Source organism: Panthera uncia (assembly GCF_023721935.1).
Source record: "Panthera uncia isolate 11264 chromosome B3 unlocalized genomic scaffold, Puncia_PCG_1.0 HiC_scaffold_1, whole genome shotgun sequence".
NCBI classification, from domain to species: domain Eukaryota; kingdom Metazoa; phylum Chordata; class Mammalia; order Carnivora; family Felidae; genus Panthera; species Panthera uncia.
In genome coordinates, this window is record NW_026057582.1 from 84,939,272 (window position 1) to 84,960,377 (window position 21,106).

At 37.0% G+C, this 21,106-nt stretch overlaps 1 protein-coding gene, 1 non-coding gene and 1 pseudogene across 4 annotated transcripts in view; 1 reads left to right on the forward strand and 2 right to left on the reverse strand.

Moving 5' to 3' along the window:
• Positions 1-21,106, reverse strand: part of TTBK2 (tau tubulin kinase 2) — a 170,097-nt gene that overhangs the window by 55,004 nt on the left and 93,987 nt on the right. For all 3 annotated transcript variants that reach the window (XM_049613463.1, XM_049613462.1, XM_049613464.1), the window contains 3 exons: positions 5,375-5,440; positions 1,705-1,797; positions 967-1,092 (listed from right to left, as the gene is read on the reverse strand). In XM_049613463.1, coding sequence (XP_049469420.1) covers positions 967-1,092; positions 1,705-1,797; positions 5,375-5,440 — 285 coding nt within the window. The remainder of the gene's footprint in view (positions 1-966; positions 1,093-1,704; positions 1,798-5,374; positions 5,441-21,106) is intronic.
• Positions 10,225-10,327, reverse strand: LOC125910455 (U6 spliceosomal RNA). Its single transcript, XR_007453965.1, has one exon. It is a non-coding gene; the product is annotated as a U6 spliceosomal RNA (small nuclear RNA).
• On the forward strand, positions 13,818-14,294 carry LOC125909055 (60S ribosomal protein L17-like; annotated as a pseudogene).

The window sequence follows — 21,106 nt, forward strand, 5'->3', positions numbered from 1 at the left end:
CACATAACATTTATGGATTAAGTTTACTATGTTACATGGGTATGTTTCATGGTACCCCAAGACAATTACAGTTGTAACATCAAAGATCACTGATTACAGATCACTATATAACAATAACGAAAAAGTACGCAATATCTCACAATTATCAAAATGTGACACAGAGACACAAAATAAGTAAATGCTGTTGGAAATTGGTGCTGATGGACTTGCTCAATGCAGGGTTGCCACAAACCTTCAATTTGTAAAAAATGCAATATCTGCAAAGTGCAATAAAGCAAAGTGGAATGAAATGACATATGCCTGGTTTAATCTATGGGTGGCTTCATTTATGTCTTCAGTGGTAGTGATTATCTTGCATTAAGCTATATTAAGTTCTCCCTGAGAGCAAAAGAATCTTCTGAAATACAGTTGGTTGGGGCCAGGGGTGCAATTTGTGGTAAACTTAATCAATCTTTATAAGGCCTTATTAATGGAAACCCTAAGGAAATGATTCACTGACCACAGATAAAATGGAGCCAATAATCTTCACCAACTGTTGTTCCCTAGCATATTAACATACGATATTATAGCCCTAAGCCCTCAACAGATACATTACCTAGCTGGACACTTCCTTCTGGTCAACAAATTAGTTATAGGATTTACATAATTTCAACTATCAGCAGTTCTATATACCAGATGAATCACAGCAGGAACAGTAAAATCTATTCAACCATACACAAATCTAAAACTCTAATGAAGTATGTTCTTCCAGATGGGAACACACACAAACACACACACACACACACACACACACACACACACACACAGTCCTCATCAGTCAGTCACCACATTTCTCAGGATGTATTAAAATAATATCATTCTAGGACCTTCCATACTCATATACAATACCCTCAAAGCTACAGTAAGTGAAGACAAAGACTAAATGAGAGAGAAGGATTAGCCCACAGAACTCCCAAAAATGATTACCTGGTAGTCTGGTTTTGTAAAATAATCCAAAGAAGAGATGTGGTCCAAAAAGATGCTGAATTCTGGAGGGAGATGTTTCAACATAAGCCTGTGGTCATACCTCTCCTTAATAGAGCCTACTTGCTCCTGGGAAGTAAAGAGAACAGGAACTAAAGTCAATTTCTCTTGGCAGCTACACATTAACAGCCTCTCAGTAATAGTCTCAAGGGAATGTACTAGGGAATGAGATAGTGGGTAATTAAGTATAAAGCAAGAATTGAGCTCTTACTAATAGCTTAATGCACAATGCCTTAGGGGGAGAGGGGAGGATAATCAAAAGGGTAACAGAGTTCTGCATCAGTGAATTGACAGTTCGCCAAAAAAGAGTTATCTAGAGTTAAAGAGTTAAATCTAGTCTACTTTTCTTTACCAACACATTTGTTCACAGTTTTCAAATCAAACAATATAATGTAACAATTAAAATTTAAAAACTTACTTGACTTATAAAAATGAATACGGGAGAAGTAGTGAAAAGAGGGAAAGCTAGAAATCAAATCAGAAGTGATGATTTAATAGATACTCAAAGGAGTATCTATTCTCAATGTACACAGAAAAAAAATCCTAACATTAGATCTTTAATAACAGCTTAATTTTAATTTTTATATGTAAGTATGTTCTCATCAATTATGCCTACCCAGGAGAAATTTTTATTCCTTCCCCTACTAAAACTGTTATTTCCATTTCCGGTTTCAAAATTACCTTGTCCTTTATTTTTCTCCAAGGCAGCTGACCAACCACAAACTCCACCAACATGTAGAATAAGGACCAAAGGTCATCATGTCTTCCCATTTCCTTCATAAGCCAAAGAGAATTCAGTCACAATACATTACCACTCCTTGTGAGTATATTACATTGTCTAAGGCCTAACCATTGTGTTTCATCTTATGAGGCTTAAAAATTTTAACGTATTTCCCATAAAATCTTCTGGTAAATATATCTACACAGCTATGTAACAATCTGCATAATAGAAATAGATATAATGAAATACTTTTTGGTATAAAGAACACCCCAAAACCCAGATATGCTGGAAATATAATTAACAGCCCGTTAATTAATAAATCAGTTCATTAAGAAGGGAAGGTGAAGGGCAAATTAGCATTTAGTGGGTATGGGGTTTCAGTGTTGCAAAATGAAAAAGTTCTAGAACTTTATTGCACACTAATGTGAATATACTTAACACTGCTGAATTATCCCTTAAAAATGGTTAATACGCTACACTGGTGAGCATAGCATAACACAGAGTTGTTGAATCACTACATTGTACACCTGAAACTAATGTAACATTGTGTGTCACCTATACTCAAATTAAAAAAATGGTTAACATGGTAAATTTAATGTGATATGTTCTTTACCATAATAATAATTAAAAAAAAGAATTAAAGCAAATTCTAGGAGCCAAAATTAAAAGAAAGCTGGAAATAAGAAAAGCAAGCTGATGCTGAAACTTTGCCTTTGGGAACATCTGTTACAGGTTTTATCAACCAGGGTTTTAACAATCAGGAAGGGAACAGGTATAAAAGTACTGATACTACACAAGACGGAAGCTATAACTGAGACACTTTCCCCTAGGCCCTCACCATATAGCTCCGACCCTCAAAGGGCTATCTTTAGTTCAATATTTGGTACGTACATTTTACAGCAATAACTTTTTTTTTCTGTAAAATTTAACCACTATCAAAGGGATAAAGTTAGTGGTTAAAAAAAACTACCCTGAAAATTTGTTACCATAGTCCTGCCCCTCACTCAGATTTGGGGTTTAAATTTATACCACATGTGTGGTCTGGGAAACCAAGTCCAGAAATTAACTGTTTTCTGGGTAATCCCACCCTGTGGTAATGACAGATGAAAATGAAAATCCTGTCAACATTAAAGAACCCATAAATTCAGGCTTCACAGAAGTCCTATAAAGTCCCATAAAATATAAGCTCATTATTCACAAGTACAAAATACATTAGAAAGCAGGCTATCATAAGCTAATGACAAGATAAATTACAGAGCAGAATTAGATATCCAAGAATTTCAGATATGGAATTATAGGATACAGAATATGAAATAAGAATGTTTAGGGGGCCTGGGTGGCTCAGTTGGTTAAGTGTCCAATTTCAGTTCAGGTCATGATTTCACAGTTTGTGAGTTCGAGCCGTGTGTCGGGCTCTGTGCTGACAGCTCAGAGTCTGGTGCCTGCTTCGGATTCTGTGTCTCCCTCTCTGTCTGTCTCATGCTCTGTCTCTGTCTCTCAAAAATAAATAAACGTTAAAAAAAATTTTTTTTAAGAATTTTTAGAATGTTTAAGCTTTAAAAAAAAAGGGAATAAATGTCATCAGGAAGGAACCATATCCTACCCCAAAAAATAAAAAGACCTATTAGATTTGAAAAAAGACCAAAAAGAATATCTAGAAATTAAAAACTCAAGGGAAAGGTTAAAAAGCTAATCAAAATCAGCAGAAAAAAAAATTAATGAACTGGAAGACAGATCTGAAGAAAGTATTTAGAAATGCAACCCAGAGGCACAAATAGTTAGATCTGAGAGTGAACCTAAAAGACATGGAGGGCAAAACAAGAAGATCTAACAAATATATCAATTTGAGATATGAAATTGTACCAAAAAAAAAAAAAAAAAACAAAAGAAATGGAGTGCATTATGCTTAGAAATTATCAAGATCACAGAATAGGGAAGAAAGAAGTATATTAGAATTATCTGAGCAGTCTTTTAAAATTAGACCAGCATCTCTGAAAGTTCCACTAGTTGCACTCCTGTATCACCACATAAACTAACAACCACTGTGAAGCTCTGTAAAGGATTCTACATCTCAGGTGTCTTGGGAGCAGAAAAGAAGGTTAAGAACTGCTGATATATATAATCAGATTCCTTTACCAAGGTCAGATGAAAAACAAGTAATATGCAGGTTAACAGAGTTAAATGTTAGAGCACTCTATACTAGAAAAGCTTTTTAAAAGAAATTTGTACAAATTAAAAAAAGTAAAAATATATAATCTCTTTCTACTAGCTTCTTTGGAAATGCATATGTAGTTATAATGATCTCTGGAAATGTTTATGCTTATCTCAGAAAGACTGTCTTATCTCAAAGATTCTAATGTTGACCAAATTTTTACACAGAATTAATTAGAAAGCCTAGTAATTCTAAAGGATTTTAAGAATATATCTTTTCAAGGCAGAATAGTTGACCAGATGCCATATTAATACAACACTGAATCAAACCAAATGAGCTGACAGCCTTGGCAGGGTGCTACATTATGCACTGATAAAAATACTTTTCCTATTTTCAGTTTATAATCATATTATAAGAAACCAAATTAAATTAACTAGAGCACAGCATATAAGACCACAGCATACTCTTCTTACTATAGTTAGCATTAGTCAAATTTTCAATAAGGCAACTCTGGCTTCACAGAACAAGAATAAAGTAATAAAAGGTCAAGAAAAGATTTTTTTTTAATGTTAATTTATTTTTGAGACAGAGAGAGACAGAGCAAGAGTGGGGGAGGGGCAGAGAGAGAGGGAGACATAGAATCTGAAGCAGGCTCCAGGCTCTGAGCTGTCAGCATAGAGCTCGACATGGGGCCTGACCTCATGAACTGTGAAATCATGACCTGAGTTGAAGCCAGACGCTTAACCGACTGAGCCACCCAGGCGCCCCAAAAGATTTCTCTTTTATCAAGGAATCACTTGTTAAATGCCTCAGCTTCATCCAGACAAGTTCAAGGATTCAGATTCCATAAAATAAACACCTTTCCCACTCATAATTAAGATTCAGAAAAAGAAAAAAAAAAATCAAAAGAACAAAAGGAGCAAAGTAAAAAAGAGACTTTAAAATTTTAATCTAAAAGGTATAATTTACTAAGATGCAAATTTTAAAGTTATCTCTGTTTGAGAGATCTTCATGAAAAGAAAAGGTTTAATGGAGAGGGGATATCACAGATTAAATGCGTACTGCAGGTACAATGCTGACTCCTATATTTCATTAGGTATTGAGAGTATGATATTCCCAAATAACTTCTTAAGATTAGAACACAGATAATTTATTTCTTCAAAATTCTATATTCAACCTGTTAACACTTACTTATACCTAATTAAGGACATAAGATTCCCTACACACACACACACACACACACACACACACACACACACACACAGAGCTATTATCTTTTCCAACAAATCCAATTTTATTTTTATGTAGCTGCGAGCATCTACTATCTACTCTACACACCACCATACATTAGTATTACTAACACATTACCCTTTGCTTCCAAGTACCTTCCACACTTGTGTACTCTAATATAAAAAAGTCAATCTGATTCAAGCCATCAGCATGCTTATGCAGACATGACTCTAAGTTCATATACCTACCCTGTTTCGGTGAGCATTTATTGACGCATAACGAACTGTCCCTCGAAAGCCTGCCACAGCTCGAGGCTACAACAAAATGAAGTAAAGAATAATAAAATGAGCTTCAAATAACAAAAGACTCACACACTTGAGCACATGAAGTAGATGGGAGAAACGCGCATTACTGTCACAATAAAATACTACTTAAATTTCTAATTTTTTATTTTGAAATTACAGAAAATTAGAGAATATCTCTAAATCATGTTAAAAACTAACATTTTAGTGATCAGTGAGCCCATTTTTTTTCTACCTACATTTTAAAATACAGTAGCATTTATGATAAATAAATTCTGTACATTAGAAAACACTTGGGGCGCCTGGGTGGCTCAGTAGGTTAAGTGTCTGGCTCTTGATTCTGGCACAGGTCAGAATCTCATGGTTCATGAGATTAAGCCCCAAATCAGACTCTGCTGACAGTGCAGAGCCTGCGTGGGATTTTCTCTCTCCCTGTCTATCTGCCCTTTCCCTGCCTGTGCTCTCTCACTCTCTCTTCCCCCCTCCTCAAAATAAATAAACATTTTTTAAAAACAAAAAAGAAAGAACACTAAATGCCTTCACATATCCAGAATCATGCTAAGCTGGTTACATTTAAGTACAGTAAGACCACAAGGAATCTCTAAGTAAAGATGCCAACCTCTTCATGTCTTGGCTATTTCATTCAAACTCAATTCAAAAATGATGGCAACTTATATCCCTCTCTAAATATATAATTCATACATTCATAAATCAAGTTATTGGGTAACTATTACATGCTAGGTACTGGGAATAAAGCCAAACATGAATAATACATGATCTCAGTTATCAGAGAGCTCAAATTAGAATACTAAGTCCAAACTCTTATTCAGCCTACAAGATTTCCATGATTTGGCATTGGCCCCATTCCAAAATGGATTCAGTTATGGTTTATGCTACAACCAACTGTGTTTCTAGCGTCTTCTGCTACTCACTCCAGCTGGAAAGCCATCTCTTCACATGCCTCCAATGGTTAGCTCTTCTACTTCACATTAGGCTCTCTGCTGAAATGTTACCTCCTCAGAGAAGTACCCCTTAATTATCCTAATCTAAAATACTACCCCTCCCCCCCTTCAATGCCACTCCACCCTTTTTTACTGTTTTTATTTTTTTAACATAATACCTTTCAATACCTAAAATTAATTTTATTTATATTTTTACTTATTTGTTCACTGCCTGTCTTCTTCCACTGCAATATAAACTGTGATAGCAAGGTCTTAGTCTTGCTCATTTCACAGACATAGAAACAGGCTCTGAGAGGTTAACTAAACTTATGTGAGGACACAGAATTAGTAAGTGATAAAACCAGACATCAACCAACGTCTTTTGATTTGAAATCATACATTGTTTCCACTCTACTGCTTCACAAGGATCAAATCAATACCCTAAAGATTCATGGATGGCACCATAACTCAATATGAAAACTTGACAAACCTGAAAACGTTCACAGCCAATAATTTTCATTAGTAGACTTTTCTTTCCCAGTAACTTCAAATTACCCTCAATTAAGATGTATTACTTTTATAGCCAGAAAAAGACTATAATAAATGTTGTTTTTATTTACTTATTTACTTATTTACTTATTTATTTATTTATTTATTTTTAATGTTTATTTATTTTTGAGAGAGAGACAGACAGACAGACCATGAGTGGGGTAAGGGCAGAGAGAGACACACACACACAGAATCTGAAGCAGGCTCCAGGCTCCATGCTGTCAGCACAGAGCCCAATGTGGGACTCAAACTCACAAACTGAGATCATGACCTGAGCCAAAGTCAGACACTCAACCGACTGAGCCACCCAGACGCCCCAATAAATGTTATTTTTAAAATCTTGTTACCAGAATCATTCTGGTCATATGCTAAAAGATAATCATTCTACACGTTCTTCCTTCATTTACTCATTTTTGTAATCTGTTCAAATAGTTTTCTGTATATTCCTTCTTTCATGAAATTCTGTCTTCCCTTTTTTAAGAATTTCATTTTTTTTTTTAACATTTATTTATTTCTGAGAGAGAGACAGAGTGTGCATGCAGGGGAGGGGCAGAGAGAGAGGGAGACACAGAATCCGAAGCAGGCTCTGAGCTCTGAGCTGTCAGCCCAAAGCCTGACATGGGGCTCGAACTAATGAATAGTGAGATCACGACCTGAGCCGAAGTCAGATGCTCAATTTGACTGAGCCACCCAGGTGTCCCTGACTTCATTTTTAAGTAAACTCTGTAACCAACATGGAGATTGAACTCACAACCTCAAGATCAAGAGTCACATGCTGACTCTCTTGACCAAGCGCCCCTCTCTTCCCTTTTTAATTACTCCTTTTTGTTTTTTTCTTAAGCTGTAAATATTTTAAAAATAGTCTTTGTATTTATTTTTTTAAGTTTTTTTTTTTTAACGTTTATTTTTGAGACAGAGAGAGAACAGAGCATGAATAGGGGAGGGTCAGAGTGACAGGGAGACACAGAATCCGAAGCAGGCTCCAAGTCTGAGCTATCAGCACAGAGACCGACGTGGGGCTCGAACTCACGAGCTGTGAGATCGTGACCTGAACCGAAGTCGGACGCTTAACCGACTGAGCCACCCAGGCGCCCCTGTATTTATAATAATTTCGGCAATCAAAAGTTCCTGCAATATATTTAGATCTCCTTTCTTTTCTTAGCTGCCATTCATTGACAATCATAGTCGGTAGATCTCAATATTTTCCTAAGACATTCATGACTGACAGGAATATTTAATATTCTCAATTTGATGGAACTCTGAGGTCACAGATTCCTTTTCTAAACAAAGAATGTGTAGGATTATATATGAAAGCCTACCATCAATCTTTTTCACTAAATAACATTTCACTGGCTATACTTTTATTCATTACCTGACAAGAGCCTTCACTAACAAAAATATTTTTGTAGCACATACTTTTGCCCAGTTATTTTAATTCCAGTAACTGTCAGGATAAAAATCCCCAGAGTTATTACCACACTCTGCAGTCCAGTCCACAGTTAATCAGACATCTAGATGTCCCCTAACAGATTCTAGCCAAGACAAACCCAGGGGATCCTTTCCAGTTAAGAGCACCCCTAACCTTGCTTCTGCCATGAAAAAGTGAGAGCTAAAGACAGATCAGCTGTATAGAAAGATCTTGATGTGACTCATCAAAGAATAATGCCAGGTCAAGAAAATTCAGCCACTTTATATAAAGCAGAAAAGACAACTCAACCCACCTGGGGAAAACAGTCATATATACAACTAATTCTAATTTAAAGCAGATTATAATGAACATCATTAGCAAAGTACAAAGAGCTATGAAAAAGCCTAAGAGTGGTAAGGATTAGTTCCATTTGGAGAAAGGGAAGAAAGAAAAGTCCCGCTGAAGAAGAAAGTCTTAAGAATAAGGCAACATTTAATGGGGCCTTAAAATAGAGGATCTCTTCAAATTTCCCTAATTAACAGCAATTTGGCAATATCTATCAAAATTACAAATGCATGCATTCTCTTTGACAAAGCCATTTCACTTCTGGAAGTTTATTTTATAGATATACTTGCATATGTACAAAAATAACGGATGTAACACATTCGTTCACTACATTAATGTTTGTGATAGCAAAAGACTGCAAGCAACCCATATGTACATAAATCGTGGACTTATTAAATAAATTACAGTACATATTTAAAATGGAATATACTTTGCAACTGCAAAAAAAGAAGGAAGAAGTCCTATATCCTCACATGGGAATATGTCCTAGATATACTGTGGGGAAAAAAGACAAGTGTAAAATATACATCACGTTACCTTTTGACTCAAAAAGAGAAAAATGAGAATATACATTCATATTTATTATATATGCAAAAAGAAATTCTGGAAGAATACATTTAGGAAATAGTAACAATATAGCTACCTATATTGTTGGTTGGAAAGAGGGATAAGGGCAGTATAGAAAATGAGTACATTTGGGAGAGCAGAGGTAAAGTAGAAGATTTGTTTCATGGTTTACCTTTTAGTTTTTTTTGAGTCAGGTTTATTAAGGTATAATTTACACCGTTAAATCCAAACTTTAGGTATACACAGTTCTATGAGTTTTTAAAGATACACAGGCATGTAACTACCACTGAAGTCAAGCCATAGAGTATTTCTATCACCCCTAGAGTTCCCTTAAAGGCTGTAGTCAGTCCCTTCCCCTCCATTCCCAGTCTCTGGCAACCTCTGATTTCTGTCCCTCACAAGCATTTAGAATCATCTTTTTAGGTTAACTGCTGGGTAGTAATGTCTTAACTGTGGTTTTAATGTGCATTTCTCTGATAACTAAAGATGTTCACCATTTGCTACTGTGTCTCTTCTTTGATGAAAGGTCTATACAAATCTTTTGCTCATGTTTATTCATTTACTATTGAGTTGTGAAAATTGTTTATAAGTCCTTTGTCAGATTTGTGTTCTGAAATATTTTTTCCTACTCTGTGACATGTCTTTTCATTTGCTTAATAGTGTCTTTCAAAAAAGAGCTTAACTTTGGGGCGCTTGGGTGGTTCAAATGGTTAAGTGGCTGACTTTGGCTCAGGTCATGATCTCGCAGTTCATGAGTTCGAGCCCCGCATCAGGCTCTGTGCTGACAGCTCAGAGCCTGGAGCCTGCTTCAGATTCTGTGTCTTCCTCTCTCTCTGCCCCTCCCCTGCTTGTGCTTTCTCTCTCAACGATAAATAACAAAACATTAAAAAAAGGGGGGGTTAACTTTGATGAATTTTTACCTTATTTTTGTACCATATAAATACATTATCTCTTAAAAATTATATTTAAAAAATCCTTTTTCTAAAAAAAATATGTAAATCTTCATGAATTTACATGTTATCCTTGCACAGGGGCCATGTTAATCTTCTCTGTATCGTTCCAGTTATAGTATATGTGCTGCCAAAGCAGGCATTATTTACATCTTGAAAGAAAAAAGTGAGAGTGGTTAACAACCTAAAAGCATATTTGATTAAAATAAATACCTAGATATTTGGATGAAAGTGAAAATGAAAATGAAAAAGAAAAAGTTGGACGTTGAAAATCTGAAAACCTTACAACAGGAAGAAGGAAAAGCATTTTAAGTAAAAAGAACACTGTGAACAATGCAAAATGGGAGCAAAGTACTGTGTGTGTCAGGCAAAGTGTCTGATATGGCTGGAGCAAATGGTGAGAGAAAATAATGGAATATAGGTTGGAATCAGGCTAAGGATGGCCTTGAATGCCATATTAAGGTTTTTGGTTTATAACATGCAGGCAAATGGAATTCATAACAAATTTTAAGTAGGGACGGGACATGATCAGGAAAGTTCTTGGGATGTATACTCTGCTGGAGGTAAAAATAACAGACTGGAAGGAGGAGGTGGGGAGACCAACAAGGAAACTCTTTTAATAATCCAAACAAAGAAACCACAAGAGTACTACAAGCACAGAGCAATGTGAATGTGAAGGAGGGAATGAACGTCAGAGACAAAATGAGCTCCGGGGAGAATAAATCTAGAAGGAGAAGGGAAGAACTGGAGAAATGAGCCCAGACCTATTGCTAACCAAAGGGAAGAGATCAGAGAGTGGGTGGAAAGCATGGAGAACTGTGTAATATAGCCCCCAATGGAAGTAAGAAAATAGCTGAAATTGTGGGGTGCTAACAGAGAAATGGACTCTTAAAAATTTTGTTAAGTAGGTCACTATAACCCTAGGCACTAGAAGTTTCAACTGAATAGCAGAAAGGAAGCAGGAAAAGAAAACAAGCCATTGCAAGAGTTGAGATACAAAGGATCAACATGAGACCCAGATGGAGTGAGGAAATTAAGGCATACTTCAAATCAGGAAGAAACAATAATGAACATGACGATTCAAATTATTAAGTAAACAAAAGTTCAACTCTGAAGCTGTATGGAACAGAATACTGTAAATGTACGCAGCTCAGGACTTCTATGTGCCTCACACATCCCTATTCAATGTAACTAATACATCTCAAAGTTAAATAGTAGAGTTAGATAGTAGAGGGTCTCAAAAGCAACCATATAAACAACTCACTAGTAGTGCAACAGAGACTATACATCATTCCCGTTGTAATGCATTCTGATGGTCCTATACTAAGGATACTATTACTAAGTATGGTAAATAATTTATATTTATGTTTTGAGAGAATTTCCTTGTGGTGATGGAATAGTTTTGTATCCTAGACTGTATATGTGTATCTATGGATACAATAGATTGTATACAATAGATTATAGATATAATAGATTGTGTCCACATATTGTGTATTGTATCCATAGATTGTGGTGTTGGGTGTACAAATCTATACATGTGATAAAGTTTCACTTACACTCTTCCCTCATGTAAAAAAAAAAAAATAGTGAAAGCTGACTCAGGTCAGGTCTGCACTTAAGCTGATAATCGTATACCATTATCTCCTTCCTAGTTTGTACAACGTACTACAATTATGTAAGATATTATCACCAGGAGAAACTAGGTGAAGGCCATATGACAACTGTACTATTTTACAATAGCTCCCTGAATCTGCTCCATACTCCAAAACAAGTACTGTCAGGTCTACAAAAGAGAGAAGATTTAATACAAATTTTAGAATGGAGGTTATGTGTAGAGCTGCAATGGCCAATTAAATAGCAACCTAAAACTAAACAAAATTTAAGGGGCACCTGGGTGGCTCAGTCCATTGAGGTCTGACTCTTGATTTCAGCTCAGGTCACGATCCCAGGGTTATGCGATGATTGGGCCCTGTGTCAAACTCCTTGCTGATCATGGAGCCTACTTAAGATTCTCTCTCTCTCTCTGATTCTCTCTCTCTCTCTCTCTCTCTCTCTGTCCCTCTCTCTCTCTCCCTCCCTCCCTCTCTCTCAACTCCCTCCCTCTCTCCCCCTCATCCCTCTCCCCCATTCTGTCTCTCTCAAATAAAAAACAACACAGAGAGAAAACAAATAAATGAAATTTAAAATTCAGTCCCTCACTTGCTCTGGCCACATTTCAAGTGCTCAAAAGCGCCATGTAGCTAGTGGCTACCATATTAGTATAGATGCAGAACATTTCCATCCTCGCAGTAGCTTCAATTAGACCATACTGCTTGAGGGAAAAAAAGGGGTGGGATGTAAGGTGGTAATAAGATATTTCTTAACATAGATGGAGGCCACAGATGTTTTAATATTCTTCCTTAAAATTTTTATTTTTTTTTTTTTACATTCTTCTGGAACACATATGGCAAGACAAAATCAAAATATTGATTTTTGCAGATAACATGACAGCATACCTAGAAAATCTAAGTGTTTCAACTTAAGCTTCTTAAAAGGAATGAATAAATTAAACAAAATTGTACTACATGAAACAAATCTACAAAAGCAACTTTTGATTTGATATTAGTGGAACAATATGAGAAAATGATTTCAATCATAATCATGATCCAAAAAGTATGAAATTAATTTTATTTGAGACTTAAAGAAAACTATGAAAATCTTACTGAAATCTTAAAAGGAACCAGCTAGTGATATGTAAATAAAGGGAAAGTTCATTCCTCACACAGCCTGAACTATGTTCACCCACAATAACGTTCTCTCAGCTCTCTCCTCTTGCTCTTTCACAGGGCAAACCAGATCCTCACCCAGGTTAAAACCAACTCTCAGACTAACCTGTAAATCTAAACAAGCAATTAAAGGTGTCTGGAGAAAAACAAACAACTGTCCTGACAACCTCCCCTTAAATTGCCGTGATACTCAAATGAGCTTTCAGCACAGGCCAGCAATCTATTTTGCTGATGCTAGTTTCCCTCTCTCCCTTTCCATGGTAACTATTATTTCACTTGTCCTCTTCTCTCCTCAAACTCCAACACCATTCTGCACTCCCAGCAAAAGGCCTTGCCTCTTTCTGCACTGAGAAAATAAAAGCAATGAGAGAACTTCAACTTCCCACCACCAAACCTAAATGCTTCCCTGTATCTGTCTCCACTTAATTCTGCCTTTTCTCAATTACAATGGATAAAGTGTTCTTGCTCTTAAAGAATGGGCTAACCCCATCATTTGTGTCCAGGTTCCTTTCCTTGATGGCTATGCAAGAATGTGGCTCCTTGAATTATTTTTCCTCTGTCCTACAATATCATTTTTTTTTTCATGTCTCCTAGAGCATTACCATCAGTACACAAGCATGCTATAATAACTGCCATTAAAAAAAAAAGGAATAAACTAAGGAAGGATTTTACTTCCCTTTCAGCCCCTTTCCTGTTTTACCACTCTTCTTTAAAAAAAAAAAAAAAAAAAAAAGAACCAGCTCTTCCCATAGCGGCCTAAGGTGATCTCTGACAACGGTTCACTATTCACTTGATCCAGAAAACTCTACACAATCATGCAAATCAAAAAGTACAAATCTTCATGTCCACTTTAAGAATACACGTGAAACTGCCCAGGCCATGAAGGGTATGCATATCCAAAAAGCCACCAAGTATCTCAAAGATGTCACTTTGCAGAAGTGATGTGTGCCATTCCATCACAATACTGGTGGAGTTGGTAGGTATGTCCAGGCCAAACAGTGGGGATGGACACAGGGTTGGTGGCCCAAAAAGAATGTGGAATTTTTACTGCACAGGCTTAAAAATGTGGAGAGTAATAGTGAACTTAAGGGTTTAGATGTAGATCCTCTAGCCATTGAACAAATCCAGGTGAACAAAGCCACCAAGATGTGGTGTAGAACTTACAGGGCTCACGGTCAGATTAACCCATATGTGAGCTCTCTCTGTCACACTGAGATAATCCTTACTGAAAAAGAGCAAATAGTTCCTAAACCAGAAAAGGTTCACAGGAAAAAAAGCATTTCCCAGAAGAAACTGAGGAAATAAAAACTACGGCCCGGGAGTAAATTCTACGTAAAATAAATGCAAATAAAAGTAAAAACAAAAAAAAATTTAAAAATCTAAAAAAAATAAACTCCTCCAGAAAATTGTCTATACTCCCTTTCTCTATTTCTCCCCAATCCTCTCTTTAACTCACTCCTATTAGGTTTTCATTGTTCTACAAAACTATTCTTATGAAAGTCACAAAAAGGTTTCATCTTGCCAATCCAGGTCAGTTCTCAGTTCCCACCTTACTTGACCTATCTGTAGCATCCGGGATAGGACAGCACCAGGTGGGCGATGACCACCTACATATATGAAGCACTTTCTTCACTTAACTCCCAAGATACCACACTGATTTTCCTCCCCCCCCCCAACCTTTTTTTAATGTTTATTTTTGAGAGACAGACAGACAGAGCACAAATGGGGGAGGGGCAGAGAGAGAGGGAGACAAAGAATCCAAAGTAGGCTCCAGGGTCTGAGCTATGAACACAGAGCCTGATGTGGGGCTTGAACCCACAATCCGTGAGATCATGACCTGAGCCGAAGTCCGACACTCAACCAACTGAGCCACCCAGGCGTCCCTGATTTTCCTCCTACCTCATTGGCTGATTCTCCTTCCCACTATTCTGGGCTAGCTCATAGTTTTCTCTTTTTTTAAGTTTATTTGTTTATTTTGAGAGAGAAAGCAAGGGACAGCATGCACACGAGTAGGGGAGGGAGAGAGAGAGATGAGAAAAAGAATCCCAAGCAGGCTCCACACTGTCAGCACAGAGCTGGGCACAGGTCTCCATCCCACAAACCATTTGAGTTCATAACCTGGGCTAAAATCAATAGACCCTCAACTGACTAAGCCACCTTGGTGCTCCTCACAGTTCTTTTCTACTCATCATCCAATTGCCAAAGTAACCAGTGGCTCAGACTTTTTATCTAGCTATATGGGCTCCTGAGCCATCGAATCTCATTCCATTTTCTTCTTTTATATTGATGATTATATAATATTTCTCCTTTAATCTCTTTGTTTTTTTAATATAATTTATTGTCAAATTGGCTTACATACAACACCCAGTACTCCTTCCAACAAAGGCCCTCCTCAGTGCCCATCACCCACTTTCTCCTCTCCCCCAGCCCCCATCAACCCTCAGTTTGTTCTCAGTTTTTAAGAGTCTCTCATGGTTTGCCTCCTTCCCTCTCTATTTTTTCTCCTTCCCTTCATCCGTGGTCTTGTGTTAAGTTTCTCAAGATCCACGTATGAGTAAAATCGTAAGATATCTTTCTCTGACTTATTTCATTTAGAACAATACCCTCCAGTTGCATCCACATTGCTGCAAATCGCATGATTTTATTCTCTTACATAGTCAAGTAGTATTCCATTGTACATATAAACCACATCTTCTTTATCCATTCATCAGTTGATGAACATTTAGGTTCTTTGCATAATTTGGCTATTGTTGAAAGCGCTGCTATAAACATTGGGGTACATGTGCCCCTATGCATCAGCACTCCTGTACCCCTTAGGTAAATTCCTAGCAGTGCTATTGCTGGGTTATGGAGTTCTACTTTGAATTTTTTGAGGAACCTCCACACTGTTTTCCAGAGCAGCTGCACCAGTTTGCATTCCCACCAACAGTGCAAGAGGGTTCCCATTTCTCCACATCCTTGCCAGCATCTACAGTTTCCTGATTTGTTCATTTTAGCCATTCTGACCAGTGTGAGGTGGTATCTCAGTGTGCCTTTGATTTGCATTTCCCTGATGAGTGAAGTTGAGCATCCTTTCATGTGTCTGTTGGCCATCTGGATGTCTTCTTTAAAGAGGTGTCTATTCATGTCTTCTGCCCATTTCTTCACTGGATTATTTGTTTTTTGGGTGTGGAGTTTGGTGAGTTCTTTAGAGATTTTGGATACTAACCCTTTATCCGATTTTCATTTGCAAATATCTTTCCCCAATCCATCAGTTGCCTTTTAGTTTTGTTGACTGTTTCCTTTGCAGTACAGGAGCTTTTTATCTTGATGAGGTCCCAATAGTTCATTTTTGCTTTTAATTCCCTTGCCTTTGGAGATGTGTCAAGTAAGAAATTGCTGCAGCTGAGGTCAAAGAAGTTGTTGCCTGCTTTCTCTTCTAGGGTTTTGATGGTTTTCTGTCTCAGATCTAGGTTTTTCATCTATTTTGAGTTTATTTTTGTATACAGTGTAAGAAAGTGGTCTAGTTTCATTCTTCTACATGTTGCTGTCCAGTTCTCCTAGCACCATTTGTAAAGAGACTGTCTTTTCTCCAATGGATACTCTTTCCTGATTTGCCAAAGATTAGTTGGCCATATACTTGTGGGTCAAATTCTGCGTTCTCTATTCTATTCCACTGGTCTATGTGTCTGTTTTTGTGCCAATACCATATTGTCTTGATGATTACAACTTTGTATTAGAGGCTAAGGTCTGGCATTGTGATGCCTCCCACTTTGGTTTTCTTCTTCAGTATTACTTTGGCTATTCATGGTCTTTTGTGGTTCCAAACAAATTTTAGGATTCTTTGTTCTAGCTTTGAGCATAATGTGGGTGCAATTTTGATTGGGATTACATTGAATGTATAGATTGCTTTGGGTAGTATTGCCGTTTTAACAATATTTATTCTTCCAATCCATGAGCATATGGGATATTTTTTTTTAATTTAATTTTTTATTTTTAAAATTTTACATACAAATTAGCATATAGTGCAACAATGATTTCAGGAGTAGATTCCTTAGTGCCCCTTGCTCATTTACTCCATCCTCCCTCCCACAACCCCTCCCATAACCCTCAGTTTGTTCTCCATATTTATGAATCTCTTCTGTTTTGTTCCCCTCCCTGTTTTTATACTATTTTTGTTTCCCTTCTCTTATGTTCATCTGTTTTGTCTCTTAAAGTCCTCATATGAGTAAAACATATGATTTTTGTCTTTCTCTGACTGACTGATTTCACTTAGCGTAATACCCTCCAGTTCCATCCACATAGTTGCAACTGACAAGATTTCATTCTTTTTGATTGCTGAGTAATACTCCATTGTATGTATATACCACTTCTTCTTTATCCATTCATCCATCGATGGATATCTGGGCTCTTTCCATAATTTGGCTATTGTTAGTAGTGCTGCTATAAGCATGGCGGTGCATGTGTCCCTTTGAAACAGCACACTGTATCTCTTGGATAAATGCCTAGTAGTGCAATTGCTGGGTTGTAGGGTAGTTCTATTTTTAGTTTTTTGAGGAACCTCCATACTGTTTTCCAGAGTGGCTGCACCAGCTTGCATTCCCAAGCATATGGAATGCTTTTCCATTTCTTTGTGTCTTCTTCAACTTCCTTCATAAGCTTTCTATAGTTTTCAGCAGTTTCAAAGATGTTTTACATCTTTGGTTAGGTTTATTCCTAGGTATTTTATGGTTCTTGGTGCAATTGTAAATGGGATGGATTTCTTGATTTCTCTTTCTGTTGCTTCATTATTGGTGTATAAAAACACAACTGATTTCTGTACACTGATTTTGTACCCTGCGAATTTGCTGAATTAATGTATCAGTTCTAGAAGTTTTTTGGTGGAGTCTTTCAGGTTTTCCATGTAGAGTATCATGTCATCTGCAAAACGTGAAAGTTTGACTTCTTCTTTGCCTATTTTGATGCCTTTTATTTCATTTTGTTGTCTGACTGCTATGCTAGGACTTCCAACACTATGTTAAACAACAGCGGTGTGGGGCGCCTGGGTGGCTCAGTCGGTTGAGTGGCCGACTTCGGCTCAGGTCATGATCTCACAGTCTGTGAGTTTGGGCCCCGCGTCGGGCTCTGGGCTGATGGTTCAGAGCCTGGAGCCTGCTTCTGATTCTGTGTCTCCCTCTCTCTCTGCCCCTCCCCCATTCATGCTCTGTCTCTCTCTGTCTCAAAAATAAACATTTAAAAAAAAAATTTAAAAAAACAAAACAAAACAAAAAAAACCAACAGCGGTGAGAGTGGACATCCCTGTTGAGTTCCTGATCAGGGGAAAAGCTCTCAGTTTTTCTCCATTGAGGATGATATTAGCTGTGGGCTTTTCATATATGGCTTTTATGATGTTTAAGTATGTTCCTTCTATCCCGAATTTCATGAGGGTTTTTATTAAGAAAGTATGCTGTATTTTGTCAAATGCTTTTTCTGCATCTATTGACAGGATCACATGGTTCTTACCCTTTCTTAAGGTGATGTACCACATTGATTGATTTGTGAATACTGATCCAGCCCTGCAGCCCAGGAATGAATCCCACTTGATCATGGTGAATAACTCTTTTTATATGTTGTTGAATTCGATTTGCTGATACCTTGTTGAGAATTTTTGCATCCATGTTCATCAGGGATATTGGCCTGTAGTTCTCCTTTTTTGTGGGGTCTCTGTCTGGCTTGGGAATCAAAGTAATGCTGGCTTCATAGAATGAGTCCAGAAGTTTTCCTTCCATTTCTATTTTTTGGAACAGCTTGAGAAGGATAGGTATGTTCTCTGCTTTAAATGTCTGGTAGAATTCTTGAGGGAAGCCATCTGGTCCAGGGCTCTTATTTGTTGAGAGATTTACGATAACTGATTCAATTTCTTTACTAGTTATAGGTCTGTTCAAATTTTCTATTTCTTCCAGTTTGAGTTTTGGTAGTGTGTGGGTGTTTAGGAATTTGTCCATTTCTTCCAGTTGTCCAGTTTGTTGGCATATAATTTTTCATAGTATTCTCTGATAAATTGCTTGTATTTCTGAGAGATTGGTTGTAATAACGCCATTTTCATTCGTGATTTTATCTACTTATGTCCTCTCTGTTTTCTTTTCGAGAAGCCTGGCTAGAGGTTTATCAATTTTGTTTATTTTTTCAAAAAACCAAATCTTAGTTTCATTGATCTGTTGTTTGTTTGTTTTTTTTATTCTATATTGTTTATTTCTGCCCTGATCTTTATTATTTCTCTTCTTCTGCTGGGTTTGGGGTGTCTTTGCTGTTCTGCTTCTAGTTCCTTTAGGTGTGCTATTAGATTTTTGTATTTTGGATTTTTCTTGTTTCTTGAGATAGGCCTGGATTGCAATGTATTTTCCTCTTAGGACTGCCTTTGCTGCATCCCAAAGGCTTTGGATTGTTGTGTTTTCATTTTAATTTGTTTCCATATATTTTTTAAATTTCTTCTTTAACTGCCTGGTTGACCCATTTGTTCTTTAGTAGGATGTTCTTTAACCTCCATGCATTTGGAGGCTTTCCAAACTTTTTCTTATGGTTGATTTTAAGTTTCATAGCACTGTGATCTCAACGTGTGCATGGTACGGTCTCAATTCTTTTATATTTATTGAGGACTGTTTTGTGACCCAGTATGTGATCTATCTTGGAGAATGTTCCATGTGCACTCGAGAAGAATGTATATTCTGCTTTATGATGAGAAGTTCTAAATATATCTATCAAGACCATCTAGTCCAGTATATCATTCAGGGCCATTGTTTCTTTATTGATTTTCTGTCTAGATGATCTGTCCATTGCTGTAGGTGGAGTATTAAAGTCCCCTGCAATTACCACATTCTTACCAATAAGATTGCTTATGTTTGTGATTGTTTTATATATTTGGGTGCTTCTGAATTTGGTGCATAGACATTTATAATTGTTATCTCTTCCTGATGGATAGGCCCTGTGATTACTATATAATGCCCTTCTTCATCTCTTGTTACAACCTTTAACTTAAAGTCTAGTTTGTCTGAAATAAGTATGGCTACGCCAGCTTTGTTTTGACTTCCAGTAGCATGATAGATGGTTCTCCATCCCCTCACTTTCAATCTGAAGGTGTCCTCAGGTCTAAAATAGGTCTTGTGGAGATAGCAAATAGATGGGTCTTTTTTTTTAAATCCATTCTGATACCCTGTGTCTTTTGATTGGAGCATTTAGTCCATTTACACTCAGTATTATTATTGAAAGACATGGGTTTAAAGTCATTGTGTTATCTATAGGTTTCATACTTGTAGTGATGTCTCTTGTCCTTTGTGATCCATGCAACATTTCACTCACAGAGTCCCCCGTAGGATCTCTTGTAGGGCTGGTTTATTGCTGATGAATTCCTTCAGTTTTGTTTGTATGGGAAAACCTTTATCTCTCCTTCTATTCTGAATGACAGGCTTGCTGGATAAAGGATTCTTGGCTGCATATTTTTCCTGTTCATCACATTGAAAATTTCTTGCCACTCCTTTTGGGCCTGCCAAATTTCAGTAGATAGGTCTGCTACTACCCTTATGTGTCTACCCTTGTATGTTAAGGCTGGTTTATCCCTAGCTGCATTCAGAATTCTCTCTTTATCTTTGTATTTTGCCAGTTTCACTATGACATGCTGTGCATAAGATCGATTCAAGTTACATCTGAAGGGAGTTCTTTGTGCCTCCTGGATTTCAGTGTTTGTTTCCTTCCCCAGACTGGGGAAGTTCTCAGCTATGATTTATTCAAGTATACCTTTGGCCCCTTTCTCTCTTGTTCTTCTTCTGGAACTCCTATGATACGGATATTGTTCCGTTTCATTGAATCACTTAGTTCTCTAATTCTCCCCTTGTGATCTAGAATTTTTTATCTCTTTTTCTCAGCTTCCTCTTTTTCCGTAATTTTATCTTCTAATTCACCTATTCTCCCCTCTGCTTCTTCTCTCCTCATTGTGACCGCCTCTATTTCAATTTGCACCTCATTTATAGCATTTTTAAATTTATCATTACTATTTTTTAGTTCCTTGATCTCTGCAGCAATAGATTCTCTGCTGTCTTATATGCTTTTTCAAGCCCAGAGATTAATCTTATGACTATTATTCTCAATTCTTGTTCAGTTATATTGTTTATATCTGTTTTGATCAATTCTTTAGCTGTCAT